This window comes from Emys orbicularis, chromosome 22, assembly GCF_028017835.1.
Source record: "Emys orbicularis isolate rEmyOrb1 chromosome 22, rEmyOrb1.hap1, whole genome shotgun sequence".
NCBI classification, from domain to species: domain Eukaryota; kingdom Metazoa; phylum Chordata; order Testudines; family Emydidae; genus Emys; species Emys orbicularis.
The window spans coordinates 6,824,982-6,841,731 of record NC_088704.1 but is presented as its reverse complement, the minus strand read 5'-3'; the positions used below and the strand labels follow the sequence as shown (position 1 = coordinate 6,841,731).

Below are 16,750 nucleotides of genomic sequence, written 5' to 3'. Positions count from 1 at the left end.
CTGAGCGTAGACCCCTAACTCCGGCTTTTTGTATCGCAGTGATTTCCCCAAGCACCCACAAGTTAGGTGCGGTGACCTGCCAGGGTAGCTCTTGAACCAGTGCCGAGACACCAGCAGTTAAATGGCCATGGATGCCCTGCCTGCTAGTGGGGGCTCCAGCCCTGCTGGGACCAAGCTGTGTTTTGATCAGGGACGCCGAGAGCGGGTTCGGGCCCCGGTGAAAAAAAAATTTTGGGCCCCCCAGCAAGGGCGGACCGGCTAAACAGGGCCGACGAGAGGGGGGGGGAAGCTGGGGAAGCCAGGCCCCCTTCTGGACCACCGGTCCCCGGTAATTTGTACCGGCTCCCTCCCCCCCCCCCCCCTCATCGGCCCTGGTTTTGATGTCATGACATCGAGCCTTTTCTCTTTCTGTGATCGCATTCCCCCTTCCTGCCAAAGATGGGGAGTGCGGAGAACACGGGGGGCAAGGAGAAGAGAAGAGAAAAGTGGGGGCACCAGGCCCAGCCTGATGCATGTGACAGCCATCTTGCTCGCCTAGCCTGTTCCTTTGCGGGCATAGACAAGCAGGGAGCAGCTACCCTCTCAGTAGGGACTGTGGAAATAGGACTTGGCCCTCAACTTTTGTCCCCTCGCCACTGCAATGAGGCGTTGTGTCCTTTGGGAAGAAAGGGAGCTGGTTCTGAACCACCACCCCGACCTTCGCGATGTGCCTCCGCTGTCTCCAAGTCCTCTAGCTCACGCCCCTCTGGTCCGTGGATACGTTTACTGTAACAACGTGGGTGTTAGCAAGCAGAATGGAATTGGAAGGCTGATTCTGAGAAGGGGCTGCTCGCCGGGCTTACGGGAGCTGCACCTGCTTGATACCCGCGCGCCTTAATTCCAAGGAGCCGGAAGCTGGAGTAAGTTCTACCTCCTTGCTCAGCTGAGCACCGCCAGCCTGTGGAGACCTCAGTGACGGGGTCGCTTTCACCACTGCTGTTTAAACCAGGGCTGCTAGAGTCAGCTGAAGCTGTGCGAGGAATTCACATAAAATCAATCATTTTACCTCCTTGGGAAAGACTGGGACATTCCGTGCCCACGGGGACCCCTCCATCACCTAATCCCCACCTCTCCCATACCTCCGACCTTCCCTGCTGAGTTATCCATCTGTTGCAGCAGTCGTCCAAGCTGTTGTTCATGGACTTACATCCTTGGTCAATATCTCTGCTGGGCTACAGTTTATCACTGGGTGGGGATTAGCAATGGGCTTCCACTGCAGAATTTGAATCTAGATTTTGGACACGTGAAAGTCCAGTGGTGCTTGAATCATGGACTTTTGGTTCTGGTCTGTCTCATGTGTTTAAGCCAGGGGTTAACTAACTCTCTCCGTTAAAATCCACACTCTAAAAGCGTAGGTATATTGGTTTTAAAAAAAATAATCTGTGGCCTGCAGAAGACTAGGCGGTGGTCCCTAGAATGATGCATCTTGAGAATGAAGCAGTAGGGGATCAGGGGGGATAATTCATAACAGGAAAAACAATCCATTGTGGCTAGTCGCTTCTAATGATCCACCACCATAGCATGTAAGCACAGAGCCCTTCCCGGCAGGTTGTTTGCAGCCCTCGTCTCGAAGTCATTGCATCGTGAGTGGCAGACAGTTGAGTAGATGTCACAGTCCCCCAGGAAATGTTTCCATAGCTACCTAGTAAAACAAATGCTAGAGCAGAGGAATAATGCAAACAGGTGTGTGTGTGGGGGGGTGTCTCTGTCCTTGTATCCCCCTCCATCTCACAGGAAGCTATGCTCACACACAAGTCACCATCGCAATGTACATGTCACGACAGAACAAGTATAGTGCAACCAAGTCAGCAAGGCAAATCCATTTCCTTATCAGCCGAATCAGAGCCGCTTTCTCTCTATTGCGAGAAGGCCTCCGCATGGTGCTATCAAGCCACTCGGTCTTGGGTTCAAAAAGCATTATATTCTTCCTAGGCAAGTTCTTCCTTGCGGTCTCCATGCAACGCATGTGTAGTTCTCCAACTTGTTCAGAGGGCACATCCTTTCATTAGCTAGAGATTCCCTTTCCCTCGCACACACCATTTTCCAGCATTGCAGAGCAGTTTAGGACCGGAAGGGATTATAAAGATAGATGACTGCGGTGGCTGGCGATCGTAGCATGGAGGAGAGAGTTTCTCTGCTCACCTAGGCTGCTATGGGTTTTTGGAGATGCTCTTACTAAAAGTGGCCTTCGATTTGTTTGGCACAAACTGGGGGCGCATGTGTGCAGACACCATTCTTATCAGTGAGGATTGAATGCACAGCCTCGAGCACTGAAACCACAGGCCTCCAACCCCGGGAGCTAAAGGAATTATTCTTTTCTATGAGTAACAGGCTTATAGTCACTGGGGTTGGCCACTAGAGGGAGACATGGGAGCACACACCCTAAGCCAGAGTGTTATATTTTCAGGGAACATGGACGTGGGGCCCAGACGGGCAAGGAGCCATCCTGCTGGTGAACTGCGACAAGGACAACCCATTTATCTCTGGACTGGATTGCGACGATGAAAAAATATTCAGCAAAGAAGGTATAAGCAGACCCCTGTCCTTTATAACTCACAGCTGGGTTAAAACTCTTTGGGGGGGTGTTGGTTTGTTTTTAAATGTCCTTTTCTTTGTTGCTAATAACAACGCAGGTTATCAAAGCAGGGAGAATTTTTAAAAGCTAATTTACCTTTCACTTTTCATGCTGCTGTCGCGTTAAAGTTTCTAGACACTAAACCTGCATTTGGGGCCAAATTTGACCCTTCAGTGTCCTCTTAAAGTGAGGTTCTATCCTGGAAAGCATTGACTCTGGACTCTGCATCCCACGTGTTTGAGGCAGGTCAGATCAGTTTAGGGCTGAGTAAGTTGTACTTTGTTTAACAACCCAGCTGTGAGTGAGTTGGCTTCTCTTCTAGCTCCTGCATCACAAACAGAATCCTTAACTCAGTTCCAAGGGCAGGACCAAATTCCCTTCTCGGTTTGTTACATCCGTGTGAGCCAGTTGCCTCGGTGAGGTTGCACAGGGGTAAGAGGGCAGCTCCTGAAGACAGTGGAAGTTACGCTGATACCACTATGGGCAGAATTTGGCCCGCAGAGTCTTTATGACACATGACGATGTGAGAAAAGGGAAGAACCTGGCCACACTTTCAGAGCCCAGGGGGAGTCTGCGTACAGAGCGCTCCCACCACAGTTCTGGTGATTGTTTCTCCAACATACGTGAAGATTCACAGGCCAGTAACACCAGGGAAGGGCAGCATCTCCCCTGCACAGCAACCAGAGAACTTGTGAAGAGCAGATGCAACTCACTGGTTCCACTTACTCCAGTAATAACTGGCTGGTGTAATCAAGGGGGAGACCACCCATTGCCTACCACCCGCTGTAGCCCACATGTTGACCTACCGCTCACTTGTGCCTCGTTACACTGGACAGATGTTACTGTTTTTATTTTACTGTACAGCAGGCTTCTCTGTGAGCGAGCTACTGGCAGTCTCCCTCTTATTACTGGCAGCTGTTTACATCAGCAATGCTGAATTACGACACTCAGGCAATGGAGCTGTTGCCCAGGCTAAAGAGATTGGTCTGCCCCTGTGTGGTTCTCATCCTTCGTTTGGGGGCTTCGCAGCAGGACGGCCGCGTGTGTGACCATGCGTCTCCAAACCAGGGATCGGATGCATACAGCAGCGTTGCCTACCTCAGCGCAGTAATGCTGTGATCGCCGGCTGCCTCTCCAGAGTCATCTGTGCAGAAGCAAGTGGTTTGTGAATCCTCTGAAGCTTTGGGGGTCTGCAACTGTCCTTTGCTATTGGTCTTTTCCTGGATCACCTCGGGAAGGTGCTCTGGTTTTCCCAGTCTGACCCAGGCACCCACCTCCGTATGTTTCTTGTTCATTAATGTGCCACACACGGTTGTTAGTCGATAACTTTAATAACCTCGGGAGCGGTGACAATGCTGGATCCAATGTCCTGCCTTCATTTGCCTTTGTTGTTGTTTTTAGATTTGCGGGACATGTCTCGGATGCTCTTGAGAACCGAAGGCCCCCAAAGACTGCCTGCTGGGTATGAAATGGTTCTCTACATTCCTATGTCTGACTCTGACAAAGTAGGAGTCTTTTACGTGGAGAGTAAGTGGTTCCTCTGTTCTTTTTCTTCTCCTTCCCCCTGTTTCATGATGCTTGTTATCCCTCTCTGGTGCTGCAAACTCTTCTTTTCCTTTTCTCTTGTTTCCTGTATGCACTTTGTTGAGGTTTTCCAGGCACACCCCTCCCACTAAAACAATCGACCCTTTGGGAATCACTCACCCAGCGGGCAGTAGTTCACTGCCCCAGCGCTTCTCTGGTGGCGCCATCATTTCCCTCAGAATTTAAAGTTTACTGTCTTGTAAAAGAATACCTGATTCTGACCTTGCTCAGGCTGGTATCAATCAGGAGTCCTTGGAGTTACACTAGTGACAGACTAGACTGCCGCCCTAGGCTTCTAGCATTATAGTTGCAAAGATAGCTTTCCCAATGGGGACCCTGAAGCCATGCTGTCTGTCCGATACTAGAGATGTGCCTGTCTCAAAGAGATGTGACAGAACCAACAGCTCTGGGAAGTGGGAACTGCCTCCCCCTTCCCAATGGGGTGTTAACTCTGAAGCGTTATGGTGAGCCAAGCAGTGCGGACGTTTACGTGTTTCACCGCTCGTTAATGTAGCAAAGCTATCCGACGTCTCTCAGTTTGTGGGTGGAGTTTGGGAACAGTCCCTTCCTTTCTCTGCCTCCATCGGACATATTGGGAGCAAAAGCAGCACAAGATGTTTTGTTTCCTGGGATCTCATGTCTGCTTTCCCTGAGGGTGGATTTCGCCCTCAACGAAAGTGAGGGCCTAGGGATAACACTGTTGGACACAGACATGGTGAAGGTCTGTGTAAGATTCCCCCCCACCCCACTGCTCGTACCCTGTAGTCTCAAGCTGTAGCACTGCTGTTGTCCCAGTCAGGGCTGGAATCCTCACCATGCCAAGTTAATCTACTAGACACTAGGGTTACTGTTATTTCACAAAAACAACAAGGAGTCCGGTGGCACCTTAAAGACTAACAGATTTATTTGGGCATAAGCTCTCGTGGGTAAAAAAACCTCACTTCTTCAGACTTTATTTCACACTTGTCTATGGTGTGCATGGTGCTTTACACGTGTGCATGGTGCTTTACACAGCAAGGAGACACACTGACCTTGTCCCAGTCTAAGCTGATCACAAGACAAACCATTGCGGGTAATAACAGGCAATGGGGATAGACAGATGGAGGAATGGACTCAGAATCAGGTTATGGGGTCCTTTGGGTGACCAGGTGTGTATTATGTTTATTCTTAGAGGGTTTTGTTTGTCTTCTAAGGCAAACGGTTGGTTCCTATTAAATAACCAGCATGCTTTGCTATAGCCCGGGGTGGCCAAACTGCAGCTCGCGAGCCACAGTTAAAGTGCGGCTTGCGGAGCCCCCAATACCAGCCTCGGTGGGGACTTGGAGCTTCTGCCGTACGGTGGTGGGGCTAGGAGCTTCTGCCCAATGGCGAGGGGGGTCTCGGCGCTTCCGCCCCACGGGAGGCACCTGCCGGGGCTTGGGGCAGAATCCCTAGCCCCACCACCCCACTGCAGGGCGAGAACCCAGGCAGGTGCACCCTACCAGTCTGAAGCCCCAGTAGGCACTCCTGGATCTTGAACTTCTGAAGATTATCATATGTAGCTCAGAAAGCTTGGCCACCCCTGCTATAGCCTTTGGGTGTTGCTGGGCCGTCTCCCATCTACTTGAACAACCAGGCTCTGTGCTGCTTAGCTTAGGAGAATTGAATGGATCTTAGCATAAGGCACCACCCACCCAGCTCACCCCCTTCACCTGTGCTAGCACCTTATCATTCGATGAGCAATCCTGTGGTGACATGAATGTATCTCCCACTGTCACACAGACGGGGCAATGCCCGCCGGGCATGCCAGGCTTAAAGCCGCCAACGACCTTCACTTCCTATTGGAGCTGGGAAATGGTGAGGCCTTTCCCCCCAGGGACGTATTCTGCCTTAGCTCAGTGCAATGCAGAGCCAGCGTCCACCAGGCCAACTACCTGCCCACCATTGAGAGCTGCCAGGGGAGTGAATGAATGAGTGATGAGTTGATCCCACTCCCTTGCCAAAATTCCACTCTGAGTCCCCTGCCAGCTCCCATTGATGTGAGCACTGGTGAGCACTATGTGTTCTCTCTCTGGACATTAATTAAACACGGCAGTGTTACAGAGAGCAGGGCCGTTAGCATCTCTGGCAAGTGCCTATGTCCTAATGTTTCTCCCAGAGCTGGCCGTTAATACCAGGGCAGTGCAGTCAGTTGCAGATGCCAGAGCATATTTGACTTGGGCTTTGGGCTGATTTAAAAAAAAAATCAGTGTCTGCATATGATTGGGTTCCAATTAAGAGCCAATGAGAGACTTATCTACCAGATCGTTAACTGCCACGAGCCTTATCACCCAGATGAAATTGTATTAGATTGGAAGAAATAATCTAGCAAAGAGGCTTTAAGAAAATCATTGCCAGGAAAACAACAAGGAGTCCGGTGGCACCTTAAAGACTAAAGATTTATTTGGGCATAAGCTTTCATGGGTAAAAAACCCACTTCTTCAGATGTTGTTTTTGTGGACAGAACAAGGAGTAATGGTCTCAAGTTGCAGTGGGGGAGGTCTAGGCTGGATATTAAGAAAAACTTTTTCACTAGGGGGGTGGTGAAGCACTGGAATGGGTTACCTAGGGAGGTGGTAGAATCTCCTTCCTTAGAGGTTTTTAAGGCCCAGCTTGACAAAGCCCTGGCTGGGATGATTTAGTTGGGGATTGGTCCTGCTTTGAGTAGGGGGTTGGACTAGATGACCTCCTGAGGTCCCTTCCAACCCTGATATTCTATGATTCTGTGATCCAGACTAACACGGCTAGCCCTGGTACTTGATTGTCAGGAAAAAGTCTCACCATGATAATCCCTTTTAGGTAGCACATTTTCATTCATAGATCTTAAAGTGCTTTACAAAGAAGGTCAGTATGAATATCACTCTTTTACAGATGGAGAAACTGAGGCACAGAGAGGGGACACAACATACAACAAGTCAGTGACAGAGCCAGGAGGCGAGCCCAGGTCTCCTGAGTGCTAGCCTCGTGCTCGAGCCACAAGGCCAGGCGGCTTCCTTCTCAGAGCTTTCGTTCATTGGGACCTTGCTAGAAAGCCAGCGCCTGTCCATTAAAACAGGACCCATGCATTCTGTTTGAAATGCTTGTCCTGGCTGACCTCAAATTCTCTGGTGCTTCTGAGTAGTTCAGACATGGAGTGAAGCTGGCACAGGTGTTTCGCAGGGTGTTGAGTTTCTTCCATGTGCATTAGAATCATTTCAAAACAATTGAATAATATAATACGTGAAAGGAAATCCACAGTGTTTTCAAGGCTGGCTCGTTGCTCTTAAACTTGCAGTTTTGAAGTGCCCTTTCTGGGACACGGGATTTACCCAATCTTTATTATCATTTTGATTTGCTTTAAGGTAAGGCCACAGTGCTGGGGCATACATGTAATGAGTTAGCCGCTGGCCCAAAAGAGAGGATTATCATTCCTATTTTAGCGATGGCGAACTGAGAGGTTAAGTGAGGCTTCCCAGGACACACAGTGAAGCTGTGGCAGAACTGAGATTTGATCTGAGTAGAGCTGGGCAAATCACTGATTTTTTGATTCGGTGGCCGAAACCAACCCCCTCCCCCAAAATTGTTTTGGGTTGAACAAAACATTTCATTTCAGCCTAGGGTGTTTGTCCTCCTTTTCTGTGTTTGTTCATTAAATCTAGCTGCCTTTCTAAATGCAATGTGGTGTTGTAATGTATCGTTTTGAAAACAAAATGTTTCGAGGTGCCTTTTTTGGTGAATAATGTATTCACCGGAAAAAAATCCACCCAACTCTAGGGCCAGTGCCTTAACCACAGGGCCATGCTTCCTCTCTCTACGGCTCGGTCCAAGATTCCATAACTGGCTCACCGTGGTTGGCTTCCATGTCCGGTTGCTGGGTGGGGCTGATGGCCTGTAATATACAGGACAGACCAGCTGATCTGGCAGTCCCTTCTGGCCTTAAACTCAGTGATGCTATAAGAGTATTATCCTAAATACCTGAAAGGATAAAATGCACGCCCTGGTCGCAGCGAATTAAGGAGTAGCCACAGTGGCTTCTCTTGGGCAGAGAATCATAGAAGATCAGGGTTGGAAGGGATCTCAGGAGGTCATCTACTCCAACCCCCTGCTCAAAGCAGGACCAACGCCAACCAAATCAGAGGAGGTTCTAAAGCTGAATTTGGTGGTGTCATCTGGGACCAAGCCTGAAACGTCGCTGGGATGCGGCTTTGATCCTGCCTTCGAGAGGCCACAGAGCACAATCAAAACCCTGGAACACAAAGTGCCTCTAAAACCTGGCAGTCGCAATGCTGAAAGAACAGTTAAAACAGAGACGGGGTTTTAACTCTGCAGCTTGTAGGAAAACGTCTGTATGAGGCTGGGGCGTATCAGCACATGAGCAAACCACAGCTCTCAAGGGTGCGGAGAGCCCTGCCTCTCTGGGACTGAAATCGAAGAACTTGTCTTGGCAAGATTGCGTGGAGCCATTCCCTTAGCTCAAATGACAGTGCACTGGCCTGGAGTGCTGGATACTTGGGCTCCTAACCCCTCCACTTAATTAACTTATATTAACTGGCTATTTAAAAGACAAGCGACGGTCTCTGGTTGTATCTGTGGAGCACAGGGATTTATTCCTGGGGGAATTCTGCGCCACAAAATTAAAAATTCTGCGCACAATATTTTAAAATGCTGCATATTTTATTTGTCAAAATAACACAATATAATCACGCCAGTTTCAATTATTTCAAAATACCTGTCAGCAAGTATGTCTGTAACAATACAGACAAAAAAAAATTCAGGAAATGTTTTTGGACAAATAGCTTTCTTACTAGGCATATTAATACAGAACTTTGAGTTCATTTAAACTACAATACAGAAATGTATTTCCTGCACCCCTCAGAAGCAGTGCAAAGGCTTGGGGGAGTCAGGGGTAATGGAGGAGCTGAGGGAGAAGGAAGTAATTACTGGGAAGAAGCCTGAGAGTGAACCAGGAGGGTTGTTGGGTGTGGGTGGGAGAAGTATGGAACAGCGGGTTTTTTTGGGGGGGGGGGATTGTTAGGGAGGTGAGGAGCCTCCCCCATGCAGACCCTGGCAGACCCCTAGCCTCTCCCATTCACTATGGCACATCTGCCCTTGTCCTCATGTGGTCCTGCATCCCCACTCCCCTGTCCCCATGTGGCCCTGCAGCCCCGTCTCTACCCCATCCCCTTGTATCCCTGCACCCCCCTGTCCCCATGTGGCTCTGCAGCCCCCCTCCCATTCAGCCCCTGGCTCAATGCTGTCACCTCAATAGCTCTTGAGCCCGCACCCCAGTGTGTCCCCCCACTAGCCCTTCTGAACCCCATTCTGTGTTCCCCCCGCAACCCCGTGTGCCCCACTCTGTCTGTCCCATGCCTCCTCACCTGGCCCCACTGTGAGGACTGCAGCCTCTCTGCTGGCTGGCTGCCCTCTCTTCTGGCACCACAGCAGCCTCTGCTGGGCAAAAGGTGTAACTGCAGCATCTCTCCAGTAGAATCTATATTCTGCGGAGAAAAAAAAATCTGTGGGGGACATGAATTCTTTGTGTCTGCAGTGGTGCAGAATTCATTCAGGAGTAGCAATTGGTCTCAAATTATGGCCTGGAGCCACCAGCGATCCCCAGAGTGTTGCCATGCGGGTCATAGAACTAAAGATGCAAGCATGGACCTCTTAATGGTGAGAGGGGAAGGGAGCCCCACAAAATTACATAGCTGGAGAGAATGTGCTACAGGAAAGTCCCATTTTTCTAAACATTCCTTCTCCCCCACACCCTTTTTCTTCTAGATCCTTTCTTTGGTCAGCGTTACATCCATGTCCTGGGTAGGAGAAAGCTGTATCATGTGGTGAAATACACAGGTGGATCTGCTGAGCTGGAGTTCTTCGTGGAGGGTCTCCGCTTCCCAGATGACACCTTCCCTGGGCTGGTCTCCATCAACATCAGCCTTCTAGAGTCATTAACTGAGGTTGTTGGGCATGGTGTGGGGGGGGCATAATGTCACCTGGGAACAGGATGTTTAATTGCATGGGTTTAGCAACACTGCAGACATAGCAAGCTGTGAAATATCAGTTGACTGGCATGATGCATCCTTAGGTAACTCAGTTGACATCAGGGAGATTAATTTATTTCAGTAACCATTGGAAGCCCAAGAACAGGTCAAATGTGCTAAACCCAGGGATGTTTGTGAATTACATTTTCTTCCAGATGCACTCTTGTGCCACTCTTGTCTTACAATAATCATTGCATGGGGACTGGATGTCTCAAGGAATCAGTAATGGGATATTGAGTCTTTAGCCTGTAGGTTGCTTCTTCAAATCCAGTCCAAGTTGGTAGGGCCTGAAAGGTGTTACGCAGACTTTTCAGAGTCCCATATGAAGTGAGTTTGGTGTGGGTCTCAGTTCAGTTTTTCATGAATAGACTCCATATCACATATGTCACCATAGTTGGCACTGGTTGGCTCCCTCACTGGCAGCCTCACCAGAGAGGCCAAGGAGTGACTGGGCCCTAGACATTAAGTCGCTGTTATCCCAGCCTTGAAGTGATCATTCCAACTGAGCTTTAATGCAGTGGTTCTCAAACTAGGGCCACTGCTTGTTCAGGGAAAGGCCCTGGTGGGCCGGGCCGGTTTGTTTACCTGCCGCGTCCGCAGGTTCGGCCGATCGCGGCTCCCACTGGCCGCGGTTTGCCGCTCCAGGCCAATGGGGGCTGCAGGAAGCAGCGCGGGCCGAGGGATGTGCTGGCCGCCCTTCCTGCAGCCCCCATTGGCCTGGAGCGGCGAACCGCGGCCAGAGGGAGCCGCGATAGGCTGAACCTGCGGACGCGGCAGGTAAACAAACCGGCCCGGCCCCCAGGGTGCTTTCCCTGAACAAGCGGCGTCCCTAGTTTGAGAACCACTGCGTTAAAGCACATTGGGTGGACAGCTTGTGGATATCACTTTAGACCACGGCCTTGCACCGTGTGTCATCATTTATCCCCCAGATAAAGCAGACGCAAAATGCTACCAAATCAGGGTTTGATTCTGACCACTGCCCCCCCGGGTAAATCAGGAGCACTTCCACTGGAGTCTTGCCCTTGCAAAACTGGCGTGAGGGAGATCAGAATCAGCCCCCAAGAATTCTCTGCACCCACGGCCGGCTTTAGCAGGTGCGGGGCCCCACGCCGGGGTGCGAATTGTCTCGCGCCCCCCCCTGCCCTGACTCCGCCCCCTCCCTGCCCCATTGGATCCCTCCCCAAATCCCCGCCCTGGCCCCGCCCCCAGCCCCGCCCCCTCCCTGCCCCATTGGATCCCTCCCCAAATCCCCGCCCTGGCCCCGCGTCTTCCCCAAGCACGCTGCATTCCTCCTCCTCACCCCTCCCTCCCAGGCTTGCGCTGATCAACTGTATGGCGGCGCAAGCGCTGGAGGGACGGGGGAGAAGCAGGACACAGCTTTTTTTTTTTTTTCTCTACGCCGGCAACCCCGGACGTTGCGGGGCCCTCTTAGGCGCGGGGCCCCATTCCGGGGTATCGGCCGAATTGGCTTAAAGCCGGCCCTGTCTGCACCCTCACACCAGCGGCAGAGTTCTGCAGTCACTTTGCATAAGGCGGGGACGAATCAGGTTTTCAGGCTCCAAGGCTGCTGTGTCCTTCAGCACTAAAATCTCACCTGGGCAAAGCAGATAATGTCTCTGCAAAGCAAAGGGCTAAATGTGTAAATGTAACGTCATGAAATCTGTGGTGGGAAGGGGAGCCTGCACTGGTTCTTAACGCTCTGCTGTAGGAGTGTTTCTATTTTAGAGGGAATGATGATCCATGCCAAGACCACAAGGGATTTAATGTTCCATGTCTCAGTGGGGTTGCGACAGGAGCGGAGGGAGATATATAACCTCTCTCTCCAGGGGCTGCACCCCAGTAGTAAACTCCTCCTCCCACCCTCCCTTTGAGACTTACAGGCATTCAGGTTAATTTGGGGTCTTCCCCAGCTGGGTTCATCTAGACGCTGGTGCGAGCCATCGTCTTCCCCAATAGAGCTGTTATGTAACAGAAGAAGGAGCTGGTGATGTTAAAGCTCAACACGTCACTTAGCACATCTAATGTGCCAGCTCTAAATTGGCCCGGGCCTGAGAGATTTATTTCAAAGTCCCTTTTTTTTGTTTTAAGTTGTCAGTGTCTTTTTGGAGCATGCTGCACCTGCTTTCCAGTTATTTCGAGTGAGCTGAATTTTATGGAGACACAGACCATCTAATGAAACTTTACCTACCGCCAACAGGCTCAGCCTTTCTCGGAGATCAGAGTGTGCCGCTGCATGTAATATGACATGCATAGGGGGTTGGCTCTGTGATCTCCCTGCTAGGACCTGGCTGTGATGATTTAGTTGGGGTTGGTCCTGCTTTGAGCAGGGGGTTGGACTAGATGACCTCCTGAGGTCCCTTCCAGCCCTAATTTTCTATGATTCTATGACCTCACAGCTCACAGAATTGGGTTTACAGAACACAGCAATCATGGGTGTCTTTCTGCCAGGAGGTTAGTAGAGAAGCATGAGGTTAATTCCACTAGGGATGTAAAATGTTAACTGATTAACCTGTTAACAGGTAAGCATTAGTTTTACCGGTTAACCTGCCTTAACTGTTAACCTCTGGGCCGGCCAGCCTGCCAACCCTGCGCCAGCTGGAGCAGCCCCAGCCGCACCTGCCGGCCGGATCGGCCCCAGCCCGAGCTGCGCCAGCTGGCCCTTTAATCGCTTAGCTATTTAACTAAAATATTTTTAATCGTTTAAATGGTTAACTTTTTAAACAATATCTACATCCTAAATTCCACTGCCCACATTCCAATTTGGGCAAATCTGAGGTGCCACAAGCCAGCTGGACCTGGGAAATCTCTCCCTAGGAATGTGCGCTTCCCCGGAATCTCAGTACCCAGACAATATCAGTGCAGAGCGTACTGTAGCTGCATAACACAAATAAGCAGCCGCCTGTGGGTTAAGGAATTCCTAGAGTGCAACGTAAGATCCCAAATTAAAAGGGTACCCATGACATCCCTGCATCTCTTCGCCTCACAGCACATCTATTGTCCTCATCTCGGTCATTCAGCTTTCCACCGTTTTTGCTTTATGGCTGCATTGATCCGTCCAACTTCCGGGTTACATTAGGACATTTTCCCACAGTTATTCCATGGTTCCTGGAGATAGGGTCCAAAGGAGCCGTGGAGAACGGTCTGAGATAGTTCTAAGGCCAGATCTGCAGCTCAGGTAAATCAGTGTAGCCCTGTGGAAGCCAATAGAGCTACACCAATTTACACCAGCTGCGGATCTGGCCCGTTGACTCCTCAGGGCTGGAAGTGGGCCTCATCTCGCTGTACCGAGGTGGGGTTGAGTGAATTACTCTGAAGCTATCCCTAGCAGATGTCTCTCAACTCTGGGAGTAAGAGTTCAGCACTCAGCAAATCTTGGTTGACCTGTTCAACTGCCTGTTTCAGCCGCGGCTGTAGGGACGCCGGCCTATGCATCCATTGTCTACCCTTTCTGTTCACCCACCCATGCATTGTTACTGTTGAGCTTTGCAGCCCTATGAACGTGCTGATCATGTACAATGTTCTGCTTCCCCTCCAGGGGATTCCACGAGCTCCGATTTTCACAGACACGGTAGTTTTCCGAGTTGCTCCGTGGATAATGACTCCAAACACCTTGGCACCGGTCAACGTTTTTGTATGCAGGTAAAGAGCCAGTTAAGACGCCTCCCTATACACGTGCCAGCTTGTTGCCGGCATGACCACGCATGTCTTGGAACACGAATGATTGCAAGGCATGGTGCAGGTGCAGGCACCATGCCAACAGATTTTGTTGCTCTATGCCTGTCTATATACCCTATTAGAAACCCAACCTTCTAAAGACTTCAGCTGAGAGCAGTCCCATTGTTTTGTTAATCTATTAAGTACTGAGAATCAGGATGGCCAGACTCAACCAGCTGATTCAAAGTTAAGGATGATGGGAGCTCCAATACAAAGTTAAGGAACACTCATGATGGGAGTTCCAGTGCAAAATATTGCATAGCACTTTTCTTATTATGAGGATCTATCCACTAAGGCAAAGCTACTGGACTTCATTCATTCCTAGTTTTTGCAACATTTCCTGCTGCAATTCCACTGAAGTTGAGTTACACCAGGGATGATCCACTCAATTGGCTATATAAAGTCAAAGGAAGTTAGAAATACTGGCGTGGTTGGTCCATAAACCTACTGTCGTGTCCAACTGGTAAGGAATCTGTGCATGGTTATTACTGGAGCTGTGCAAATATCATCCAAAATGTTCTGAAATGTTCCAGGGCCATTCCCAGCCCAGAACTGTTTGTTCGTGGCATTTTTGGTGACAATAACCATAGTCCCATTCAAAAATGTGTGAGATTTCAAACATCATGTGTTTTCAGTGGGAAATGAATTTTCATCTGAAAGCAACTTGAAATCTTGAAATCTTGATGTGTCCTCTCTCAAGAACAGGTCTATGTAGGAGTGAAATCTAGACAAGAAAAGGTATAACACAATCCAGTGGCTGAAAGCTGAATGATTGTGATCAGCTAGTAGTACTCGTAGATCAAGAAGTCACCCCCTTAATCTTCTCTTTGTTACGCTAAATAGAGCTCTTTGAATCGATCACTTTAAAGCAGGTTTTCTCATCCTGGAGATTGTCCCAGTATGGCAGAGTTCCCAGCCCAAAATCTAAACCCATCCATCGGAACCCAGCTCGGCAATATGCTGCCAACAGCAGTCTGCTGCTTCAGCAGCCTAGCCCTATAGCTGTGGCCAGATCCATACACGTCACCTCTACAGCCTTACCACCAACAGCATTTAACTCCCTGCTTCCATGCCCTTCCCAGTAAGAGTTTGGAAGGGTTTATTTGCCAGGGACAATTCACTTTCGAAGGCCTGGGAAGAGGAATGTAATTTTCGGCCCCCTCTCCTTTCTGTGAGCTTCCCCCCCTTCCCCGCCTCCTCTTCCAATCTCTTCCCCTTTCCCTTTGTTTTCACAGTGTGAAGGATAATTATCTTTTCCTGAAGGAGGTGAAGAGCTTAGTGAGCAAAGCCAGTTGCGACCTGAAGGTCTGCTTTGGGTACGTGAATCGTGGAGACCGCTGGATGCAGGTGAGGTGGCGTGGGAGATGGCGGCCGATACAAAGACTTTTCCTTCCTTTAGTACGTTAAACAATTCCAGTGTTAAAACCTGCCAGCCATAAGCCGTTGTTAAATGAGGTTGGTTTGTGTTAGTCTACATGGCAGGGCTTGCCCAGTCTGGCTTCAGACACTGCCTCAGTTTCCCCTTCCTCAGAGCTCTCCCTCCAGGCTCAATCCTTTGCAGCCCTCCTAGCTGGGGCTTCTCTCCTCCTGCTCCTTGCAGGTCTCTCTCTCCCAGGCCTTCGACCTGGGAGCTCCAGAGAGTTCTCATCTGCTCTCTTCCCAGCAGCCTCATCGTCTCCTTGGCCTCACCCCCCTTCCTAAAGGCCGGCTGCCCTTATTCCTCCCAGCAGGCCTAGTTCACTCACATGACATCCTTGTCATGTGATCCCCTAAACTCGTACCCATCACCTGGGGAGCTGTGCAAAGCCTGGCACGGATGCAGCTTAGCCCCCACCCCTTAAAGGGCCAGCTCACCAGAGACGGAATCGTATAAACTACAAAGCTTCTCTTGATGATGGTCAGTTCCTTATTGGCTTGACTGTAGCCTCTGGGAGCCCTGCTGATGGACAGGGCCCCGTTGTGCTAGTGGTGTACAAACACTGAACACAAAGTGGGTCCCTGCCCCAGAGAGCTTACTGGGATCATCTCTGCTTTGGGGAGGGCTCTCTGGGGATGGGGGGAGGGGGCTCTGAATCCTAACCGAGGTTTGCTGGCAGGGCTGGATTGAGGGGCACTGTCCAAGTGGGGAGGAAGGCTTGCACAAGACACCTGGCTGGAACTGGGGGCGCCCCGCTTCTGAAAGCCAGACACTCGTTGTCTCCACGCGTCGAGGCCCCCCCAAATGAGCGGACGCTTGTGAAAATGTAACTCTTCCCCTCTCTGCGCCCCCCTCCCCATCTGTGAAATGGAGCCGATAGTCGCCAACCGGAGCTTGGGTGAAAGGCCCACATCCTCCACAGTAACTAGCTGCCTAATTCCTATTGAAATCGGTGGAAGTTGGGTGCCTAAATACCTTTGAGGATCTGGGCCTCAGTCAGTGCTGAGTGTAGGGTGCCCACCCATCCCATATTGGGTGGGACAGTCCTGAAATGCAGCGTTCTAGTCCCGGTCCCGGGCTGAATGACTCCAGGACAGCATTTGTCCCAGATTCCCTGCGGCGCCGCTCCGCGCCTGCCCATGGCTCAGTGGCAGTGCCAGCCTCATCCTGGTCGGGGGGAGGACTGAGGTGGGCCTTAGTTCCCCGTCACCACGAGGCCCCGCCCCCTTCTTCTCCTCTTCCCCTCCCCCCACAAGGCCCCACCCCTGGCCAGGCCAGAAGCCGGAGCCAGGCAGTAGTAAGAGCTGCCCAGGGAACCCAGGCCACTGTGGGGAGCCCCGGGGGGTGGAGACACAGGCTGGGGGCTGCTGTCGAGCACCCCGG

General features: G+C 50.7%; 1 protein-coding gene across 1 annotated transcript in view; it reads left to right on the top strand.

The window, feature by feature from the left end:
• LOC135893482 (protein-arginine deiminase type-2-like) overlaps positions 1–16,750 on the top strand; it is an 81,675-nt gene that overhangs the window by 39,675 nt on the left and 25,250 nt on the right. Inside the window, exons 5-9 of the mRNA XM_065421310.1 lie at positions 2,447–2,564; positions 4,016–4,141; positions 9,974–10,152; positions 13,772–13,875; positions 15,186–15,297. Of these exons, the coding sequence (XP_065277382.1) occupies positions 2,447–2,564; positions 4,016–4,141; positions 9,974–10,152; positions 13,772–13,875; positions 15,186–15,297 (639 nt within the window). The remainder of the gene's footprint in view (positions 1–2,446; positions 2,565–4,015; positions 4,142–9,973; positions 10,153–13,771; positions 13,876–15,185; positions 15,298–16,750) is intronic.